Source organism: Erinaceus europaeus, chromosome 15 (assembly GCF_950295315.1).
Source record: "Erinaceus europaeus chromosome 15, mEriEur2.1, whole genome shotgun sequence".
In the NCBI taxonomy this organism is placed as follows: Eukaryota; Metazoa; Chordata; class Mammalia; order Eulipotyphla; family Erinaceidae; genus Erinaceus; species Erinaceus europaeus.
In genome coordinates this window covers 6,155,832-6,177,292 of record NC_080176.1, presented here as the reverse complement: position 1 = coordinate 6,177,292, position 21,461 = coordinate 6,155,832, and the positions used below count along the sequence as shown (strand labels likewise).

At 60.7% G+C, this 21,461-nt stretch overlaps 1 protein-coding gene across 1 annotated transcript; it reads left to right on the top strand.

Moving 5' to 3' along the window:
* The first annotated feature begins 8,810 nt into the window (after positions 1-8,810).
* SOX8 (SRY-box transcription factor 8) lies at positions 8,811-12,078 on the top strand. The gene is made up of 3 exons (XM_007527995.3): positions 8,811-9,236; positions 9,610-9,839; positions 10,261-12,078. Exons 1-3 carry the CDS (start codon positions 8,884-8,886, stop codon positions 10,950-10,952), a joined length of 1,275 nt encoding a protein of 424 aa, XP_007528057.2. The 5' UTR covers positions 8,811-8,883; the 3' UTR covers positions 10,953-12,078.
* The last annotated feature ends 9,383 nt before the right edge of the window (positions 12,079-21,461 follow it).

Below are 21,461 nucleotides of genomic sequence, written 5' to 3'. Positions count from 1 at the left end.
TGAATAAGGCAAGTGTTTATCCTTTTTGTTTATTTTTACATCTTGCTCCTAGTCCTTTGACACATAAATAATCAAAAATACTCAATGAGTAGAGCAAAAAAATTGACATGCCTAGGGCCCAAGGTCCTGTTCCCAGCAGCACAAAGTATCAGATCTTTTATTCAGTATTCTGATCTTTTTCTCTCATGAAACAAAGAAAACAAAATGTTGAATGGTGCCAGGCGGTGACGCATCTGGTTGAGAGCACACATTACAGTGCTAAAAGACCTGGGTTCAAGCCCTTGACCCCCACCTGCAGGGAGGAAGCTTCATCAGTGGTGAAGCAGGGCTTCAGGTCTCTCTCTCTCTCCTCTCAATTTCTCCATCTTTAGCTAAAATAAATAAATAAACATTTAGTAAAAGAAAAGCAATTGTTAAAAATATGTTGTAGTCAAATCACCAGTTTTCCTTGATCATTTTATTTATTTATTTTTTGTCATCACTAGGGCTTCACAGCCACTGAGAAATGGTCGGGGAGACACCACAGCACTGAACTTGCTCTGCTACAGTGGGGGTTGGACTGGAACCCCGGTTGTGTGCATGGCATGTTTGCAGTAGCTCCTCTATTTCTGAATTGCTCGAGGCCAGAGGTCAGCTCTGGACCCCCAGACCAGCAACTTCTGAAGTCCCTCTCCAGCCTCTGGAGCTTATTTCCCACTGGGGTAAGATCATGTACATGTGTCTTTCAAAAAAAAAAAAAAAAAAAAGACTGAGGGGGAGAGCACAGGTCCTGGAAAAGGATGACAGAGGACCTAGTGGGGACTGTATTGTTATGTGGAAAACTGAGAAATGTTATGCATGTACAAACTATTGTATTCAAATATTGTAGTAAAATGTAAAACATTAATCCCCCAGTAAAGAGAAAATAGTAAAATTATATTTAGGTAGGCTTCTAAAATTCCCTCCATTTAAAATGTCAGCATCTTTGAAGGAGTTCAATGATTAAAAGGTATCTGCTCACTGATCTCTGACCAGACTACAAGCTCTCTGTTCTTCAACTAGCTGAATTTATAAATTACATTAAAAATTCTTCAAGAGTAAAAGAAAAAAAAAAAAGACTTATTTCTTGATTTTTTTTTTTTTTTTTTACCAGAGCACTGCACAGCTCTGGTTTATGGTGGTGCAAGGGAAAAAAACCCAGGACTTTGGAGTCTCTGGCATAAGAGTCTCTTTGCAGAACCACTATGCTGTTTCCCCAGACAAGTCTTATTTATTTATTTTTAATTTTAATTATTTATTTTGCCTCCAGGGTTATAGGTGCCTGCACTATGAATCCACTGCTCCTGGAGGCCATTTTCCCCATTTTTGTTGCTCTTGTTGTTATTGTTATTATTGTTATAGCTGTTGTTGCTGTGGACAGGACAGAGAGAAACTGAGAGAGGAGGGGAAGATAGAGAGGAAGAGAGAAAGACACCTGCAGACCTGCTTCACCTCCTGTGAAGCGACCCTCCTGCAGGTGGGGAGCCGGGGACTCAAACCAGGATCCTTACACCTGTCTTTGTGCTTTGCACCATGTGTGCTTAACCTGCTATGCTACTGCCTGACCCTCGCAAATCTTACTTATTTATTTTTATTTATTTATTTATTTATTTATTTATTTTTACCAGACCACTGCTCAGCTCTGGCTTATGATGGTGCAGGGGATTGAACCTGGGACTTCAGAGCCTCAGGCATGAGAGACTCTTTGAATAACCATTATGCTACCTACCCCTGCGCAAATCTTATTTATTAATGAGAGAGAGAGAAAGAACTGGAACAGCACTCTGGTATTCTGGGGCTTGAACTCAGGACCTCATGTCTGCCCATCCAGTGCTTTACCCACTGCACCACCTCCCAGGTCAAGAATGCTTGTGGTGTGATTTCTTTTTTCTTTAAAATACATTGTTTAAAGATTTACTTTACTGACTTAATATGAGACAAAGAGTTTCACACGAGGCAGAGAGGAAAGAGCGGCAAGACAAAGCACCACCTTCACATATTCAGCACTGGGGATCGAACCCAGAGCCCAAAGCAGAATAGGCCACCTCCTGGGCCCTGTAGGGTGATTTCCGTGAAGCCTTCTCTTTCTTATAGTCCCTCCCCCCCATCCCTATCCTGGCCAGAGGCACAGAGCACTTCCTCAGAGCTGTGGCCGGCACACCACATAGACTGGCATCTGGGCAACAGTGCCCAGGTCTGCCTGGCCCCTGGGGCTGTCCGGATGCAGATCTGCTCAGGGCCGGGGTAGTGAGAAAGGAAGGCTCTGCAGTCAGGTGTGAGCTGGGCTGCTTCTCAGGTGGGGACAGTGCTGACAAAGGGTCCTCTGTCCCTGCTTCCCACCGGAGCTCATTGTTCGCTGGACCCGGCACAATGGTGCTTTGTGTTGGAGCAGAAAAGGCCCTTGTCCAAGCTGGCTGCCTGAGTTTGCAGGCTGGGCGAGGCCCTAGGGAAGGTCTGCCTGGAGCTCCAAGCTGCTTCCTCTGGGTCTGTCTTCCTGGGAGCTGGCGGCGGAGCTCCGGCCTTTCTTGCCTGGACTGGAGGCTCCACGGAGACAGCCGCTGGTAGGTGGCTGCACAGCTCTGGCCGTGGAGTCTGTGGCAGGCAGACCAGATGACAGGAGGCCTGCATAGGAGCCGGCTCCCAGGGCCTGTCAGCGGGCAGGATGGAGGCCCGGCCTCGGCCCACTGCCTCTAATGGTCCCAGGAGCCATGAGGTCAGGCACGGGTTCAGCTGCTAAAGGTCGCTTCTTGTGGGGGTGGTGGAATGTTCTAGAACTAGATGGTGATGCTGGCAAGTCACACACTTGAAAGTGTCTGTTCACCTACAAGGTGTGCACTGGTGACAGCCGCGGGCTGAGTCACGTCACTCACCACTCTGACCTCTGCTCCGTGCTAGGGAACTGCTCCCAGCTTTAGAACCCCTATTCAGAGTTGTGGGGGCAGGAGATGGCTTACCTGGTAGAGCTCTGTTACCACAAGCAAGGACCCCGGTTCCCAGTGGCCATCACACGTGAGCGCCATGTACTGTAAAAGCTTCACAGGAGTGGGTAGAGCTGTGCTGTGGTGTCTCTTCACTCCATGTCTCTCACTCTCTATTTAGAAAAAAATAAGGACTGGGGCAGTAGCACACCTGGTTGAACACACATGTTACAATGTACAAGGACCTGGGTTCGAGCCTGCAGGGGGAAAGCTTTGCGAGTGGTGAAGCGTTGTTGCAGGTGTCTCTGTTTTCCCTCTCTCCCTCTCTCCCTCTCTCCCCTTTCCCTCTTGGTTTCTGGCTGTCTCTATCCAATAGATAAAGATAATAACAAATAATAATAATAATAAAGTAAAAAAAGAAAGGAGGAGAGTCCGCCAGAAGTGGCCGAAATGGTGAAAGCTCCAAGTCCCAGTGATAACCCCGGAGGCAAAAGGTTTATTTGTTTGTTTGCTTGTTTGCTTTGCACTGATTTGCAATGTGTGCGACCCAGGTTAGACCCCACCTCTTCCACTCTCTCCTGTTCCCTCTCTATCTTTGTTAAGAGAGAGAAGTCACAGCGTCACTCTGCCATGGGGGGACAGAACTGAGAACCCTGCGCTTGCAAATCCCGTGCGTGTCCTGTCCTCTGCCACCACCCCGACGGCTAACAGCCTTTTATTTTTCCCCTCCTTCTACATTCTCCACAGAGCCAGAGCCTCCCATGTGGGCGATCTCCCCACTCCTGCCTGCTTTTCATTCACTCAGACATCACAGAGCTGGAACATACACAGCACCTCCGCACGCTGCCTGTGCTTGAACCCTAGCTGTGCTCATGGCAACACAGCACCCTATCTGTGGCCTTCCACTCTGGCCCTGAATTTTTTTTTTTAAAGATTTGTGTATTTATTAGGGAAAGAGGGGGAGAGGGAGCCAGAGCATTACTCTGGAGGTCAGGGGACCTCACGCCTTCAGGTTGCCCATCCCCACCAGTCCCTTCCTGTTGTTGGTGTAGTGGGGAGTCAGACAGAGCCCTCTTTGCTACAACTGTTCCTGTTAGGCACAGCCTCCTGTCCCCGTGGAGACTTGGGGGAGGCCAGGGTGCCAGCTGCTGGCCTGGCTGCAGAGGCTGAGCCCTCTGGGCAATGCAGAGGGAAGGGACAGGTGAGGCAGAGGGGGTAACAGGAGCCCCAAATCCAGCCATCTACATACTAGTCGGTCAGTGGCTGTGTCCCTCCGTGGACTGTCTGGTGTGCACGTCCTCAGTCCTTGCATGCCGGCAGGCTAAGGCTGGCAGCGCTCCCAGCAGCTGCGCTGGCTTCAGCGAAGAATGAGGCCGTGTCACCCCACATCCAGCTGTCCCCACGCCCCACCCCGCAGCCCCACGCACCCAGGCAATTGTCCCTGCTGGGCCTTTGCAGCTGTCCTGGCACCACGAGGCCCAGTTTAGGCCAAGTACCCTTCATGTACCCCATTTTTCATGTCTTGATGTCAGTTGATGGAGGGCGGGACTCCTGGTGCCAACATCTGTTACTGTCTCCCGGGTGGCGGTCAGTTCAGGCCGTCCTGCCCCAATGCCCAACTGCCAAGTCTAGAGCAGGCGGCAGGTGTGGGCCACGTGCCTGCCCGCTCCTTTCATGACACCCTTGATGCTGACCATGCACGTGCTCATACCAGCACCCTGGAGCAGAGGGGCCAGTTGTCCCCCAGCTACTCAGAGTAGAGGTACTCTGTAGGAATCTTGGGGCACAGGGCCTCAAGCGGGCTGAGCCCTGTTTGTGTTTTCTCTTAGAATCCTCTCTGGAGGGAGCCGGGCGGTAGTGCAGCAGGTTAAGCAAGGACCAGCCTAAGAATCCTGGTTCGAACCCCCGGCTTCCCACCTGCAAGGGAGTCGCTTCACAGGCAGTGAAGCAGGTCTGCAGGTGTCTATGTTTCTCTCCCCTTCTCTGTCTTCCCTTCCTCTCTCCATTTCTCTCTGTCCTATCCAACAAAGATGACATCAGTAACAACAATAACTACAACAACAATTTAAAAAAAGGGCAACAAAAGGGAAAATAAATATTAAAAAATAAAATAAAACAAAAATTAAAAAAAAACAATAATAACTACAACAATAAAACAACAAGGGCAACAAAAGGGAATAAATATTTTTTTTAAAGTTAAAAAAAAAAGAATCTTCTCTGGAGTACGGAAAGCCCTGCACTGTCCAGCAGCCCCACAGGGAGTGTGAGTCTGCTCCCCACAGCCCCCCACCAGGGAGCTGACTCCCTGATCTCAGTCTTGCAGCAAGAAAGTCACCCTGAACCTTAAGTAGCAGATGACTGAGTACCCCCATCCTGCCATCGAGGACCACCTGATGCTTCCTCTGCTCCTGGTGATCTAAGCCCAAGAACCTTGGCTTGACATCCTGGGAGGTTGGGGCCTGAGGCCTGGGGGCTGGAGACTTCCTGCAGCCACTGTGTGATTGCAGGGTCATTCCTGGGAGCATGTCCTCTCCCCAAAGGTGCACCTGGTGGCTCAGTACTGGGCTTGGGAAGCTGCCTGTGTGCAGAGCAGAGTAAATCTCACTGGCATGCTCCTGGACACACTGCCCGCAGGCCCTCCCCAGGGGATGGGAACCTCAGACCACCAGCTGGCTTCCCCAGCACACTTCCCTCCAGGCCCTGCTCCCTCCCAGGACGGCTCATCTCTTCCAGTAAGGAAAGATGAATCCTCAGGACAAAGGGACATTTCCTCAGCCTGCCCAGTAAGGTGGCCTCCTCCAGGGTACCCTGCACTCTGTCCCTGAGGCTCCAGGGTCCCCGGTGAGCTGCCCCGGGTGGCACCAGGCCTGGACAGCTGAGTCAGAGGCTCCAAGAGGTAAGCCAGGGCCCAGCCCAGTCTTGGCACAGAAGGCTGAGTTTCTGATGTAGGGTGCTGCTGTTACTTTGTAGGGCTCGTGGCTTGAGGATAGAGCCAGGGGCGCAGATGCTGCTGTTGGCAGAAGCTGGGGGCCCCTCACCCCCTCACGATGGGGCTGCTCAGAGGCCCCCAGGCTGCCCAGATCCAACAGCCACAGGTGGGACTCCAGACAGACAGGCACAGGGGTTGAGCTACTTGTGGGGCGGGGGCAGGCCAGCAGCGGCGGCCACAGCTGTCTCAGGGCATCGAATGTCCCAGATTCAAAGTGGTCCTCTGCCTGGATTCTCTTGAAGTCCTCTCGGGTGAGAGTTTGTGAAGTGGGGAGATGCAGCAGCTCCAGGACCAGGGAGGCGCCCCCCGTGGTCTGGATGGAGCCAGTCCACCCCAGACGCCTGTGAGCCCAGCTGCTGGGGAGCAGGGGGATGCCATGTACCCACACGTGTGGAGGAGCAGATGCACATGGGGCAGCTGGGACTTCAGTGGGCAAGGGTCTCCCCATGGGACCCAGTAGGCAGACAGGGCTGTCTTGGGGTAGCCTCCACTCTGCCAGGTGGGCCATTATCACAGTACCAATACTCTGGGGGCCTCACAGGCTTCCACGGTGTACAGCAGTCTCCTGAGGCCAGGCCCCTCTAGGTCAGGGCTCAGACACTGGGGACTGGCCAGCCCTGGGAGGCAGGGTCCTCTGTCCTGTCCCTGAGACACCTCAGATACAAGACAGGGCTCAGCTTCTCCCCACATTCTGGGCCAGGTCCAGCAGGGGACATGGTGTCACCATCAATGTGGCAGTCTGATCTCGCCTGCCCAACTTTGCTGTACACTCAGCCTCTCACACACTCTTACACATTCACACATGCATACACACTCACTCACTGACACACATACACACCCATTCACACACACACACACACACACACACACACACACACACAGTCAGGGCGGGGACAGTGGGGGGATACTGTTCCTGGAACTGCTTCCCTACAGCCCTCCAGACACAACCCAGCCTGTCTCAGGGGCACAGGGTGCTATGTGCCACACCCCTCGTTACAGGAGCCTGGTTGTGGTGGGAAGGGCATGGAAACTTTGCCTCCAGCCCAGCCCCAGGCTGAGGTAGAGGGGAGGCCAGGCTGGTGGTGATGGTTGTGTGTGTGTGTGTGTGTGTGTGTGTGTGTATGGGGGGGGGGGCGCTGAGGAACAGCAGGCTCGGGTGTGTGGGGTGGCAGCCGGGAGGTGCCCAGCCAAGAAACACACTTCTCTCCTCAAGGCAGGCCTTGGTGTCCCTCCCATACAGGGGTGCCCTGCCTACCTACCCCACAAAGTGGTGGCCCAGATTTGTGGGGATCACTGCCACCTGGAGGACAGGGGCAGGCTGGCCAGCCTGGGTGCAGTGGGCAGCTCAGCCTCATCCCCCCTCGCTCCTGGGTCAGCTGAGTCCTGGGAGCCACACTGTGCTGGATCCTCCTGGGGTCTCTGGGAGCAGGAATTGAGAAGCCAAGGTGCTGGCTCTCCTGACTGAGCAGTGCTCAGGTGGGACTCCTTTCAGCTCTGCTCCACCATCATGCTGTCCCCCTCCATCCCTCTCCAGCCCTCTGGGCATCTTCCACTGCAGAGGGGTGGAGGCTCCCCCAGGGCGGTCCCAGAGGGGAGGGGCCCTGCCAAAGCTGGGGGGGGGGGGGGAGGCGGCATCTCTTCAGCAGAGAAAGGAAGATGGAGTTCTGGAAGCTGTGCTATCCTGAGCCCCTGACTAGAGCCACTAAGGTCCGGGCAGTGTCCACTGGGTGGGCTCAGAAGGGGTACCAGCCCAGAGGATCCCGTGCCTGGGTTCAAAAGGAGGTTGCAGCAGCTTTGGAGAGTTCCAGTCGCCCTCGGAGACCTCCCCCCCCCCCCCAAGGCCTAGAGTCAGGGCAGCCTGGTTGGGGACTGGAGACTGGCCCCTAGGACAGTCTCCTCCCTGCCCCCAGCCTCGCTGCAGGCGCCCCGGCGAGGACCACCCAGGCCCGCCCGGCCAGACCCGCGGGCCCCAAGTCGGGGTCACGCCCGGAAGGCCCTGGGCCCCCGCGTCCGGCCACGCCATCCGCCCGGCCGCCCCAGGGACTCCGCGGCCCGGGTCAGCCAGCCCCGCCCCTCCGTCAGCGGCCCGAACTTCCCACGCGGGTCCAGCCGCACAGACTCGGGGCGCTGGGGGCACCGGGGCCGAGCTGCGAGCCACCCCGCCCGGGGCTGGAGTGGCGGGGCGCGGGCAGGATGGGACTCCCAGGACCCCTAGGACCACCCACCCGGGTATCACCCGGCACCCCTCGCTTCCCGGGAAGGGGGTCCAAGTAGGGCTGTGGGGCGGGGTCGAGGGCGTGAGACCCCCTCCAGCCCTACCCAAAAAGGACCCCCGCCTCCTAAGGTCCGATGGGGGCGCGGCGTGGGGGCGGAACCCCCACACCCCCAAGGTCCCGTGGAGGCTCAGGCGAGGGCAAGACATCCCCGCAAGCCCCCAAAGTCGGGACCTCCGGGTCCCTCTAAAGGCGCGGGGGGGGGGGCGGCGAGGCGGGACGCATCCCCCAGACCTCTTTAAGCCGGGATCCCCCCAGTCCCCATAGGCTATATGGGGGCGCGGGGCGGTGCGAGCTGCATGGGCGGGCCCGGGAGGGGGCGCAGACGCATAGTCACCCGGGGACCCCCAATCCTGTGGGGGCGGGGCGTGGGACACACCCCCAGAACCCACCAAGCTGGGACCCCCGCCCCCAAAGCCCAGTGAGGGCAGCAGGGGCGGGATGGCCGGGGCCAGGTGCGGCCTGCGTCCTCCGGGACCCCCACTCCCCCGGAACCCTCATTCCCCCGTGGGGGCGGGGCTGCTGCGGGGCGGGGCCACGGGCGCGGGGCGGGGCCACGTGCGCGGGGCGGGGCCGGTGCAGCGGCTTAAAGAAACTTGTTGCCGGCCGGGCAGCGGCGGAGCGGGCGCTGCTGCGCGAGGCGGGAGGCGGGAGGCGGGAGGCGGGAGGCGGGAGCCCTGCCCGGATGCTGGACGCGAGCTCGCCCCGCACCCGGCCGCCCGGCAGCGCCATGTCGCTAGCGGAGGACTCAGACGCGGACGCGCCGTCGCCGGCGGGCTCGGAGGGCGCGGGGCGCGGGCCGGGCGACGAGCGCTTCCCCGCCTGCATCCGCGACGCGGTGTCGCAGGTGCTGCGGGGCTACGACTGGAGCCTGGTGCCTATGCCAGCGCGGGGCGGCGCGCTCAAGGCCAAGCCGCACGTGAAGCGGCCCATGAACGCCTTCATGGTGTGGGCGCAGGCGGCGCGCCGCAAGCTGGCCGACCAGTACCCGCACCTGCACAACGCCGAGCTCAGCAAGACGCTGGGCAAGCTGTGGCGGTGAGTGGGGCGGCCTGCCGGGGACCCCTCCCTGCCCCCACGGTCCCCTCCCCCGGGCAGGGTGGCAGTGACAGGCCCCCCACCCCGGAGCTGGCCGCTCCGTGGCAGTGGGCTGTGGGCACCGGCTCCGTGCCTCTCCCCACAAACCCAAGCCTGGGGCCGGTCTGAACCCTCTGTCCAGCTCTGAGCATGTGGGCCGTGGCCTCAGGTGCCAGCGGGCGGGTCCCTGGGGCCTCGAGGGGTCCCTCAGTCTGCTCCCTCTGCCCTGCCGCCTCCAGGCGCCCCGGGGAGGTCACCGCGGGGGTGGGCAGGGGCGGGCGGGCTGGCAGGCGGGAAGCAGCTGCGCTGACCTCTGGTGTTGCCCTGCGCGCAGCCTGCTGAGCGAGAGCGAGAAGCGGCCGTTTGTGGAGGAGGCCGAGCGCCTGAGGGTCCAGCACAAGAAGGACCACCCGGACTACAAGTACCAGCCGCGCCGCAGGAAGAGCGTGAAGGCCGGCCAGGGCGACTCGGACTCGGGCGCTGAGCTGGGCCACCCGCCAGGCGGAGCCGGGTACAAGGCGGACTCCGGGCTGGGAGATGTGCAGCACCACGGAGACCACACAGGTAGAGCCCGCAGGGAGGGCTGCAGGGACGGCGGGGCCACACGCACGTCCTCAACGGGCAGCCCCAGGTGGGCACCCCTGGCCTCTCCATGTCTGTTGGAGGCACCCTGCTCCTGGGCCCTATAGCTGGGTCTGACCGGGTGGTCCAGGCTCCGCAGGGTGGGCACAGCACTGCTTCAGGACGGGGCTCATGGGTGGAGTCCAGCCTGGCTGCTGGGGGCCTGGCCAAGTTGGCAGAGCTCGCAGCCCTGGGGGGGCCCCTTTCAACCAGCAGTGTTTCGCTGACTTCTCTGGGGCTTAAGGTCTGGGTCTGGCTTGGCCGGGAAACAAAAAGCTGTTGATGGTACCTGTGGCCAGCGGCAGTGGCGCCAGCCTGTGCCCCACAGAGGGTCATTCATGCTGGAACACCATTCTGTCCCCAGGGCAGACCCATGGGCCGCCCACCCCGCCCACTACCCCCAAGACGGAGCTGCACCCTGGGGCCAAGCCAGAGCCGAAGGCGGAGGGGCGCCGCCTGCTGGACGGGGGGCGCCAGAACATCGACTTCAGCAACGTGGACATCTCAGAGCTGAGCAGCGACGTCATGGGCCACATGGACGCCTTCGACGTGCATGAGCTCGACCAGTACCTGCCGCTCAGCGGCCATGCCACCCTGTCCACCGAGCCTGGCCCACCTGCCGCTGGCAGCTACGGGGGTGCCACCTACACACACCCCTCGGCCCCAGGCTGGGCCCCCAAGGCATCCCCGGCCACCACCACGTCCCCCTGCGAGGCCACCCCTCGGCCTCACATCAAGACGGAGCAGCTGAGCCCTGGTCACTACGGCGAGCCTGCCCGCACCTCCCCAAGCCGTGCCGACTTCGGCTCCTATGCCACCCCTACCACTGGCTCCTTTGGGGCCAGCAGCGCGCAGTGTGACTACACTGACCTGCAGGCCCCCGGCTACTATGGCCCATACCCCGGCTACCCATCCAGCCTTTACCAGTACTCCTACTTCCACTCATCCCGCCGGCCCTATGCCTCGCCCCTGCTCAATGGGCTGTCCTTGCCGCCTGCACACAGCCCCCCCAGTAACTGGGACCCACCTGTCTATACCACCCTGACCCGGCCCTGAGCCTCAGGGGCCGGGACCCTGTGGCCCTGTGTCTTGGGGCCTGGGAGGGGGGTGGGCTGGTGACCTGGGGGCCCATGGTCCTAGGGCCTAGTGACTGGGGTTCAAGTTCCAGGGCCTGGTGTCTTGGGGCTCTGGTGACTTATGTGTTCGGGTCCCAGTGTCTTGGCATCTTGGGGGCCAGGAGCTGCCCCGCTTCCCACACTTCCAACCATTGGCCCCTTGCCCTGCAGGCACTTGGTGCCCTGTCTCAGCAGATGAGACATAGTGGCCACAGCCCAAAGGACAGAAGTGATGGGGAGGATGAGGTGGAAGTTTTCGGGCCAGCTGTGCTACAGGACCTGCCAGCCCCTTCCCCAGACCCCCAGAATTCCTAGGACCACCGTCTGTGGCACTGGCTGTCTCGGGGCTGAGCTGGCTAATTCTGGACAAGGCTGGGCTCCGGGGGCATGCCTCCAGGCTTCGCATCTTACTTGAGTTTTTAGTGTTGATCTCCGAAGCTTAAACGTGTTTGCTTTGTTTTGAGAGTTGTTCAAATGTATTTATGTTCTGTTTTATTTTGTCTGTAATAACCGAAGCGATTGGTGAAGGAACAGGATGAGAATGAGATAGAGTTGGGGGAGGAGGGCAGGTGGGGCTGGGCCCTGCTTTTTTTTGGGGGGGGGCTGAGGGAGGAGCTGGGGTTGTAGGCAGCACTCCTGCCCACTGTGGTGCCTGGGTGGGGTTCCTCGGACCTGGGGTCACTGCCTGCTAGGCTCTGAGCAGAGCAGCCTCCACGAAGCAATCCAGAAGCCTCCTTTCAGAAGAGGAGCACCTCCAAGCAGCCAGGACATCATGTCACAGAAACTTGTGCCTTGAAATCTTTGTACACAGGACATGCCTGGGGACTTGCTTCTTTGTATTTTTCTACTCTTTCCTACCTTTTTTTTTTTCTAGAAAAAAACAAAAACAAAAAAGCCTTAGCATATGTCTTTCTGGGGTTGGGGTAGGGAGCCCCGGCTTGGCTGACTGGTGGCCAGGTCCTGTGAGCCCTCCTGCCATGCTCCGATGTGTCTCACCACCACTTTCTGACAAGCAGCGCTAACTTTTGTGCAGAATGATTTGAAAAGACTTTAAAATGCTTCCTGTCCACAGGACTGCCTTCTGTGTGTTCTGTCCATAGCCCAGGGTGGACCCTGCAGTCATGTCACAAAGAGGGTTCACCCTCTGCTCCCTGTAACTGGGAGCCCCTCTGAGGCAGGGACAGTCAGCCCTTTCCAGAGCAGGTGAGATCTGGGGGGGGGGGTGAGTCAATCAGAGCACCCTCTCTACAGGTGTCTTGCTTGGCTCTGGGCCTACAGATCTCTGGGATGGAGGGCTGGGAGCCAGGCCCCAGGCCTACGTGGGGGATGCCCACAGGCACAATGAAGTCCCCAATCCTGAACCCCAGGCTGCCTCTCTGGTGGCTGCTGTGTTTCTGGGCCTTGGCAGGGAGCCAGAGGGGCCAGACACTTCTGGTTGGCAGGAAGCATTTCTAGGAAGATGCCATTGGGGGTAGCAGTGAGTGGGGCAGCTCCCCTTCCCATGTGTGAGGGGAGGGGCCTGGGGAGCAAAGGCTCCATGCTGAGGCAGCATGTGTGGGGAAGGATCCTGAGGGTTTCAGATCCACAGGGTAACTGCCCCCCCCAATTAGCAGGGGTGTATCTCCCCCCACCCCACTACCTGCATGGTGCAGTCCAGGCCCCAGACACACCCATGTCCCTCAGGGCCTTCAGGTGAGGGGCACCCCTACAGCCTGCCTGCCTAGGTCCATCTGGGCCTTGAGCTCTGGCATAGACACCCCACACCAATGACTCCTGGCATCCACTCTTGATGAGGGGGCCCTTTCTGTTCCAGGAGGGGGTGCCTCACCAGGGCCCCCATGTTGTGGCTGGGCCACTGCTGTCTCTGGAGCCCTGCTCACAGCTGACCACCCCAGCCCAGTTGGCTGGTGTCTTGTGGCTGAGCTCTGCTGCTCTGGGGAGGATGGACTGCCCCACCCCCAAGGCCCCCACCCAGAAAGGCCTCAGCACTCCCCACTCCAGCGGCTGGGCACCTTGCCAACCCAGCAGAGGTTGACCCATGCCTGGGAGTTCTGGAACTCAAGGGACCTCTCTCCTCAAATGCCAAAGGACACTCAGCACTGTGACCCCTCTGGCTGGTGAGGGTTTGGTGCAGTCCCCCAGGGGAAGCCTCCACTTGAGCACAAACTCTCAGAAAGGGGGACTGGGTGTCTCTCATCCCAGCCCCTGGGCCCCACCCTGCCCGTCCCAGGTGCTGTTGGCCTGTGTCCTCCTAGTGGCCAGCTGTCCCCGGGGTCACAGTGGGTCCACCCAACCTTTGGTGGATGGTGCCCAGAAGGGTCTCAGGCCTCAGGGGCTACAGGATGCACCCTGGAAGCTGCTATAAGGGATGGCCACAGGGCAGAGGTTGAGTTTTATCACTGCAGGGAGCCCCATGCCCCTACCCTTGACTCTGGCTTGACAGAAAGTCCTTGGGACCAGACCAGCCTCTGGCCTGGGCACAGCAGGTCACTGCCCAGAGAGGAACACTCCCCAGTGCAGCACCCCTGGGCTCATGTCACACTGAACTGCTGGAGACAAGATGATGGTGGGGACTGCTGGTCCAGGCTTGGTGTCCTTCCAGTTGGAAGCCCTTCTGCTGGCCAAACATGCCTCAGTTTCCCCTCTAGCATAGGCTGGCGATGTACACAGAGATACAGGGCAGGCACTGCTGTGTCCTCCAGTGCTCTGGTCTATGTCTCCTACACTCATCCCCAGGTGCAGCCCACAGAGGGTTGAGTGGGGTGTGGGCAGCCTGGCCCTGCATGCTAATGGCTTCTGATTGGCAGAAGGCAGGCCCCCCCCATCTCGGCACAATGACAACATTAATTAGAGGCGTACGCAGGGCCAGCCCCAGGGCATGCAGGGCTGCAGGCTGGTTTGGGGGTGACAAAGGCCTGGGGTGACAAAGGCCCTGCTGGCTCTTTGTGTGCCTGCGAGCCCAGCCTGGTGAACTGCTGCCTTTGTGGCCAGGGCCTCCCCTCTGAGGGCACAGGCGGTGGGACCACGGGTGGATTTTTGTGGGCAGACACAGCAGTAAATATTTAGCCACTCTGACCGCTGGGCCCTGGACTCTCAGAAGGGACCCAGGCTGTGGTGGGGGTGCCCCCAGCCTGTGAGAAGCGGCTGGTGGGGGGGGGGGATGAAGGAAGGGTGGGGGAGAGGGAGCGGGGGAGAGGGAGGGGAGCTGAGCAGAGAAAGCCTCCCCAGAGCCCCGAAAGCCTCCCCAGAGCCCCTGCTTTGCCTGCTGCTGTCACGGCACCAGACATCAGCAAGGAGGCAGCACCACCCACGGCCCTTGCCAGGCAGGAAACACTAAGTGGGGGTTGGGGGGCACACCCGCAAACTGGGATGCTTGAGGCCCCCCCAGCCCCTCCTTGGGCACTGGGCAGGAGGGTGGAGCAGAGCCCCAGGCAGGCTGGAGAGGGCATCCTAATAACAGTGGCCAGCACTTGACCTTACCTCTTGGGGTCTCCTGGGTTCACTGAGGAAGAGCTGGCAGAAGGCCTCAGGCCCTACCTGTTCACTCACAGCAGGGACAGAGTTCACAGTGCCTGGGAGTCCTGGGCAGAAGGGAGTTAGATGTCTGAGCTCCTGCCAAGGGCACCAGTGTTGGATAAGCTAGGCCTTGCGTCCTTGTGGTCCATGTGTAGCCTTGGCAGCATAGCAACTTCTACCCACAGTGCCCGGACGCTGGGAATCTCATGGGTAGGCTTTGGGGAGAAGTGGTCATTCAAGACATGTCACCCCGAGCTGGCATCCAGCACAGTGGCAGCAAGGAGCTGGCTTGCTGGAAGGGCACCATGCTCCCCAGCACCCCCCTCCCAGCATCCATCCTCCATCCTCCACCCACACACCCATCACCATCCAGCAGCTTGCTGACCAGACACCCAGTCCGGACAGGCAGAGGGCAGGGCTGTGGGAGCCTGGCAGGGCAGCTGGAGGGTGCTGGGATGGGCTGGCACTTCTTGTTGAGCTGCAGCGTGCCCAGTGTGGGTCTTGATGAACAGTCCCTTCACCCCCTCTCTGCACTGGGGGGATCACTCCTCACCCTGGGGGAGGGGACACTGATGTGCTAGAGCTGGGCCAGTGTCCAGGGCTGCCCTTGGCTCTCGGGTAGGGGCTGGGGAGGAGGTGTTTGCGGGGGGGGGGCAATGCTGGACTGTGGGGGGCATAGGGTGCACATGGGAAGCTGCCCTGGGCCCCCCCCAGCGGGGCAGTGACTGGTCCTTCAGGGGCTGGGCAGACCCTGCTTCCATGCTGGTGTCCATGGAAGACAAAAGCGAGCAGAGAGGGGCACAGAGCAGGGGGATGCACGGAGGACACGTGGAGGGGCGCAGAGCTGGGGGGGGCATGGACACAGGGAGGGGCGCAGAGCTGGGGGTCAGTGGACACAGGGTGGGGCGCACTGCGCTGGAACCAGGGGAGGGGAATAGAGCCTAGCAGGGGTGGGGGGAGACACGTGGAGGGGGAGACACAGGGAGGTGGTTGAGCCCTGGGGTGGGGGGGTCCCAGCAGATCCGCGAGGGAGTGGCACGGGGAGGGGGCCTCTTAGAGCCGAGCCGCTGGGAATTGCGGGGAGGGGCACCCAGCAGCAGGGAAGGGGCGCCCCACAGACAGCTCGGCCGCCAGCCCCCGGTCGCCGACGCCTCAGCGCACCCGAGTACGAGGCGGGGGCGCCCGCACCTGTCCCTGCACAAGTTAGCTGCTCGGCGGGGGCGGCGGGCGCGGCGGATCCGGAGTGTGGGCGCCGCTCCCGCGGGTACAAAGCCGCCAGGCGGAGGAGGGGAGGATCGTCTGCACGAGGCCTGGGACCCCTAGTCAGCCTGCAGGAACCCGGCAGCGCAAGCCTGCATATGGACACTCTGCGAGTGGGCGGGACCAAGAGGCCCCGGAGTCTGGGGACTCAGTTTACCCATGGGGACGCGGGTGTCCAAGAAGTTTCCCACCGCAGCTCCTGAGGGTGAAAGGGGTTGGGTTGTTAGAGGGCCTTCTGGGGGTCGTGGGGAGCACTGGGCTAACTTGTGGGGGCCCTGGCTCTGTGGCCGGCTGGGAGGGAGGCCTCCTCTGGGGGGGTGACTAACCAGGTCCTCCTGCGTCAAGACCTGGAGACCAGCGGCTGGGCAGGACAGGACAGGTCCTAGCCATTGCCAGCATGAGGGGGCGGCAGTCAGAACTTTCTGAAAGCTGCAGTCTTCAGGGGTGTCTGTCCTCTCCTGCACTGCCTGCACCCCTTCCCAGGGGTGCTCAGTCTCAGAGTAACCCCAACCCCATCACACTGGGCAGAGGTCAGGGGAGTGCAGGGTAGAGGGAGGATCCTAGGGCCCACATGCCCCACCCACCCTAAAGGTGCCCAGTGGAGAAAAGGGCCAGGCCCCCTTTGCCCCCAGCCTAACCTTGGGCTTCCCAGAGCTTCCCCCTCTGGGTCCCAGCCCCTGGGTGCAGTGGGGCTTGGGGACAAGGACAAGTGTCCCTCACCCTGGGGTGACCTTCCGGGGCTTTCAGGTCATCTGAATCAACTTCTGCTTTTGGGGGTTTCCGACAGAAGCAGGGAAGTGGGGTTTTCCTGGCTGAAATAGAGGCTCCCACCTCACTCCCAGCGGTTCTCTCTCCTGTGGTAGGACCCCATGGCCTCTGTTCCCCTCCATACTGGAGGTGCACTCACATCCTGCCACAGAGGGACATAGGACCAGCCCCCCTGCCTCATGTCTTTCCAGAGGACTCCAGCCATTGCTGTTGTCCCCCACAGAACCCAGGTGGCCCTGGTGGCGGGGCCACCTCCTATCTGTCTGGAAAGCACCCCAAATCCCAAATCCACTTGCTTCTTCCTCTTCAGCAGCTCACCCACTGGGCACCTGGTGGGACCCCTGGAGGAGACGCCTGGTGCAGAGTCCAGGCATCTGGGTCACACCCTGCAGGAGTCACTGGGCCTGCACCCTGGGGGACCCCCAAAGCAGGTGTGGACCAGAGGGACTGCTCCCTCAGAGAGAGGGACTGCAGGGGAGCCAGGGAGCTTGGGGGCATTCTACTCCTGAGTGTTGTGCCTGAAGACCTCAGTTTCTGGTACTCTGAGGAGCATTGACATTCCAGTCCAGGTGGGTTCCTGCATCCTGCCCCCTGCCCCCTGCCCCCTGCCCCTGTCCTGTGCCTCTCACCCCACCCTTGCCCAGCCCCCCATCCTCTGTCAGGATGTTCTTGCTGGCTCTGGTCTCCTGGTCCCAGACAGCTGGAGGTCACACGGGGCTGTCCTGGGCTGGCAGGGATGTCCCCTCCTCGTGAGCCTCAGAGCTGGGGGAACCAGGCCAGGAGGGCGGTAGTGGGCTCTTGGGGAGCCCTGTCCGGATGTTGCATGCTGTAATTAGGGGCTCCCTGCCGCGCCAGCCTCAGGCTCCAGCCCCTGACCTCCTAAGGCAGTTGGTGGCGTCTGTGGGGAGGCGGGCCCAGCAGGCGCCGGCCTGGGCAGAAAGCAGGGGCGGATGGGGCCCCCTGGGATCCTCAGGGCGCTGAGCTTGGTGGGAAGCCCTCCGGGTGTCCTGGCTTTCCCCAAGGCTGCCCATTTGCTGGAGGACGGCACCTGGAAGCCCCAAGGGTCCCTGCTCAACCTCCCACCTGGCAGAGGTCTCCTAGCCCTCAGCAGGCTGCACCCCAGCTCTTGAGTTTCCTGCAAGCAACAGGGAGTGGAGCCCTTGGGGCCATTCTGCTCCCTAGAGCAGTACCTCCACACGCTGCCTGTGGCCCAAGGTCCTCCCCAGCTCCCCTGAGCCCCTTATCCTCTGCAGAAGGGGAAACCGAGTCAAGCCAGCCCAGGCTCCCAGGTGGCTGAGGGGACAAGTCCTGAGGTGGGAAAGTCAGTGGGTGGGCAGATCCTGAGGTGAGTGGCTGATGGGAGGTCCTAGGGTGGGGGAGTCAGTGGGTGGAGGGCACAGGGCATGCTCTGGAGAACAGTGGGCTCAGGGCAAGTGGGACTTGGAGATGCTTTGGATGAAAGTGTGTGGGTCTGTGTCACAGCCTGACCTGGGCTGAGGTGGAGAGTGGTGTCTGGGAGGGGACAGGGTGGAGCCTCATGTGGGAAGGGCTTAGAGCCTGTCCCTCTGGAAGCTTGTGCCTGCTGTTCCAACCACCAGCCTGGCTGCACGGTGTCCTCCTGTCCCAGGAGCCAGGCCCTGCTTGTCTGAAAGCACAAGGTGAAGCTAGACCTCCATCATGCAAAGAGACCGTGACAGACTCACCAGGACCTTCATGCAAAGGTTGTGCGGAAGTCAAGGGACAGTGTGTGCAAAGGCCCTGTGGCAACATTCTCCCATGCAGGGGCCTGGCAGCTGGGCGGGAGGGGGCACAGAGAGTATGCCACTGAGAGCTGGGGTCGCATTAGCCCCAGGTCCCTTCCCTGCAGGGGGATCTGCGCCTGGTGAGGTGGGAAAGGCCCATGTCACAGCTGCGTCCAAGGACTGGCGCTGCCCCATGGATGTGGCTGACTTGGGGCAGTTGAAGCTCCCGCTGGTGGGAGTCCATGGGTGTGAGGCCTAGTCAGGGCGGATGATCCCCTGGAGTCCCGGCCTCAGTCCTGGTCCCTGGCCCCTTGGCCTCAGGCGAGATGGTGGGTGATGGAGTCTGGCTGCTGCCTGGGCCGGGCGGGCATGCTTGCTCTGCATGAGGCCTGGCTCCACTCTCTGGCTGTGGAATTCCCTGTCTGATCCCACTCCAGATTGGCTAGGGAAATGATTAGTGCCATGACAGCAGGCTGCAGGGGGCTGGCCCGGGCACCCTCTCCTACCCACTGGCACCCTGGCCACCCGCTGGGTGATGGGGTCTCCTAGGAGTGTTACCTATCATCCGGACCTAGAGCAGTGATGTGGAGGGTTGGCTGGGCACTGCTGAATCCAGGCTCCAGAGAGTGGTAGATTGCTGGAGCCGGGAGGGAGGGTAGGGAGTGAGTCCTCCCTGGTTCCCTCCCTGGGCATGAGGTAGGCCAGAAGGAGCCTGGCCAAGCGTGATACTGGGGAGGGGCAGCAGGCTCCTGGTGGGGTGCCCTTGCCGGGCTGGGGGACCCAGCTGGACTCCCACTGAGTTGGCCCCTGGCCCAGGTTCCCCCCCCCCCCCTTTATTGCTGGCCAAGCACACAGTGAGCTGAACTGACGGCAGACACCAGCTCCCTGAGGCTGGCTCCAACGGAACCCCTTCCAGCGCCAGCCTTGGGGGTCCTGCTTGGCCCAGGGCAGAACCACACTGGGAGGGGCAGCTCAGGATGTTCTCGGAGATCCCAGTGTGGGTCCAGAGGCTCTGTCTGGGCTGAACTGGTCTCATAAGAGACCTGGGTGATCCAGGGCTTGGTCCAGACACTGGCAGGCATGGCCCACCAGCTCCCCTCCCCCCATTCTGGGAGGCTCTGGCTGGCTCCCCAGGCACCAGAGGGCCCTTATGGGAGTCCAGGCTCAGAGCCAGGTTTGAGTGGACTCAGAACCCACAGTCGCCCACCCTTCCCACCTCAGCATCACCTCTGCCTGCCAGTGCCAGATCCTCCACCAGGGTAGGGGTGGTTGGGGAGGGTCTACATAGGGCAGCTCAGAGCCCTGCTGCATGGGGCTCTGTGGGGTGGGATGGGGCTGCTGGGGCTGGGGGACTGGAAGGGGCTCTGACCCCCATCAGAATCATGGCATGCTGAATACCCCCAGGGTACACGCCATGTGGGGTACTGCTGCTGCAAGACTGGCTGTCCCCCTGGGCTAGGGGCGTGTCACAGGGGTGGGTGACTCAGGGTTCATGAGCCCCTGGGCCTGTTTGGGGTGCATACAAGGACTGTGAGGGACTATTGGAGGGCAGGCGGCTTGGCAGTGCCAGCACAGCTCTCCCCTGGGCTGCCCCAGAGCTGCCCCTATGCCAGGCCCCTCAGGCTCTCTGGCCAGACCCTCACCACCTCCAGGAGCCCCCCCCCCCCAGGCCTGGTGCCTGAAGTGCGTCCTGGGTGCAGCCAGCTCTGCTCCCCACCCCCTGGCCGGTGGAGAAAGGGCCCCTTCATGAGGCTCTGTTGGGAGGGTGTGCACCCCCACCCGCTGTGCCCTCCTCTGCCCGCACGGCGTGTGGGACCCGGTGGCCACCTGCTGCCCACAGCCGCGGCCACACAAAGGGCCCTTGTGAGGGACCAGGGGGGCAGCCGGCAGTCGCCCCACCACCCGCGCCCCAGCCATGCCAGCATTTTTCCCGGCGGCTGGGAGGGGTCACGTGGGAGCTGCCAGGCCCTGCTGGGGCCTTGGGTTTGGCTGAGTGGACTGAGCCCTGTTCACCCCGTTGGGTGCACAGAGCTGCCAGGGTCGGTGCCAGCTCTGCTCTGCTGCCCCTGGGCCTGGGCGCCTCCTGCTAGGGAGGATCCCCCAGACCTGCTAGTTTTGTTGCATGTGGAAAGGGGTCCCCCAGAATTGCTAGTGGGGTTGCATCAGTGAAGGGGTCCCCTAGAACTGCTACTGTGACTGCATCAGGGGAGGGGCTCTGAGCACTGGTGCGGCTGCCTGTGGGGAGGGCCCCGGAGTTGTTTCTTTGATTGCATTGGGAACCCCCTCCCCAATTGCAACTGTTTCTGCATCCGGGAAGGTGGGGGGGATGGTTCCTGCTAGTCTGGCTGTGGGGACTACACACAGAGGGCTCCAGGGAAGGTGGGGGGATGGTTCCTGCTAGTCTGGCTGTGGGGACTGCACACAGAGGGCTCCAGGGCTCCCCCAAGGGTCCGCTGTCAGTTGGATGCCACCTGCATGGTCATGGGGTCACTTGTCACACAACACCTGATCCAAGACCAAGTACTGACTTGGGGTCCCACCTGACCATGGCCTTGTGGCCCCAGGACTGACCCTGGGGATCTGGTTGCTATTCAGAGCAGGTGGACCCACACTGGAGAAGGCCTCTTAGTCGGGTAGGCAGCTCTCTGAACCAGGGTGCAGGTTCTCCTGGGAGGAGGCTCTGTCCTGCCCCCACTTCAGACTGTGTCCTTCCCTCAGGTTGGGCAATGGGCCTGACAGCCCCTCCCAGCTGTTCACACGCCAGGTCCTGGGGCTGCGTGAAGCCAAGGATTTCCTTCTGCTGAACCGCAGCTGTGCCCTGCCCACATGCGTGGAAGGAGGGGGCTACAGGGGTGAGGGAGGAGGCTGGGGGCTGCCCCCTCTGCCATAGGCCCCTTTAGCAGGTTTTCCTGAAGTCACCCCAAAACCCACTCCTGCACCCACATAAGGTCCCCTGGAAGGGGCACTGTATGGAGCTCACTCCAGCTTTGGCTTTTGGGCAATGTGACCTCTCTTCTCTGCCTCCTCACTGGACTTCCAGGGTATGAGGGACCTAGCAGTTTGAGGGGTGCCCCAGCTTGATGTCACCCTCAGGGAGACCCAGCCAGCTGCCGCCCAGCCAAGCCAGAACTGAGGGGCAGTGGGGGCTGGAAGAAGGGTCTGGA

Bases quoted from the DNA above. Each gene is read 5' to 3' on its own strand.
- SOX8 (XM_007527995.3), top strand. From the start codon at position 8,884: ATGCTGGACGCGAGCTCGCCCCGCACCCGGCCGCCCGGCAGCGCCATG. The intron at 9,237-9,609 runs GTGAGTGGGGCG...CCCTGCGCGCAG, and splicing joins ACGCTGGGCAAGCTGTGGCG to CCTGCTGAGCGAGAGCGAGA. The intron at 9,840-10,260 runs GTAGAGCCCGCA...TTCTGTCCCCAG, and splicing joins GCACCACGGAGACCACACAG to GGCAGACCCATGGGCCGCCC.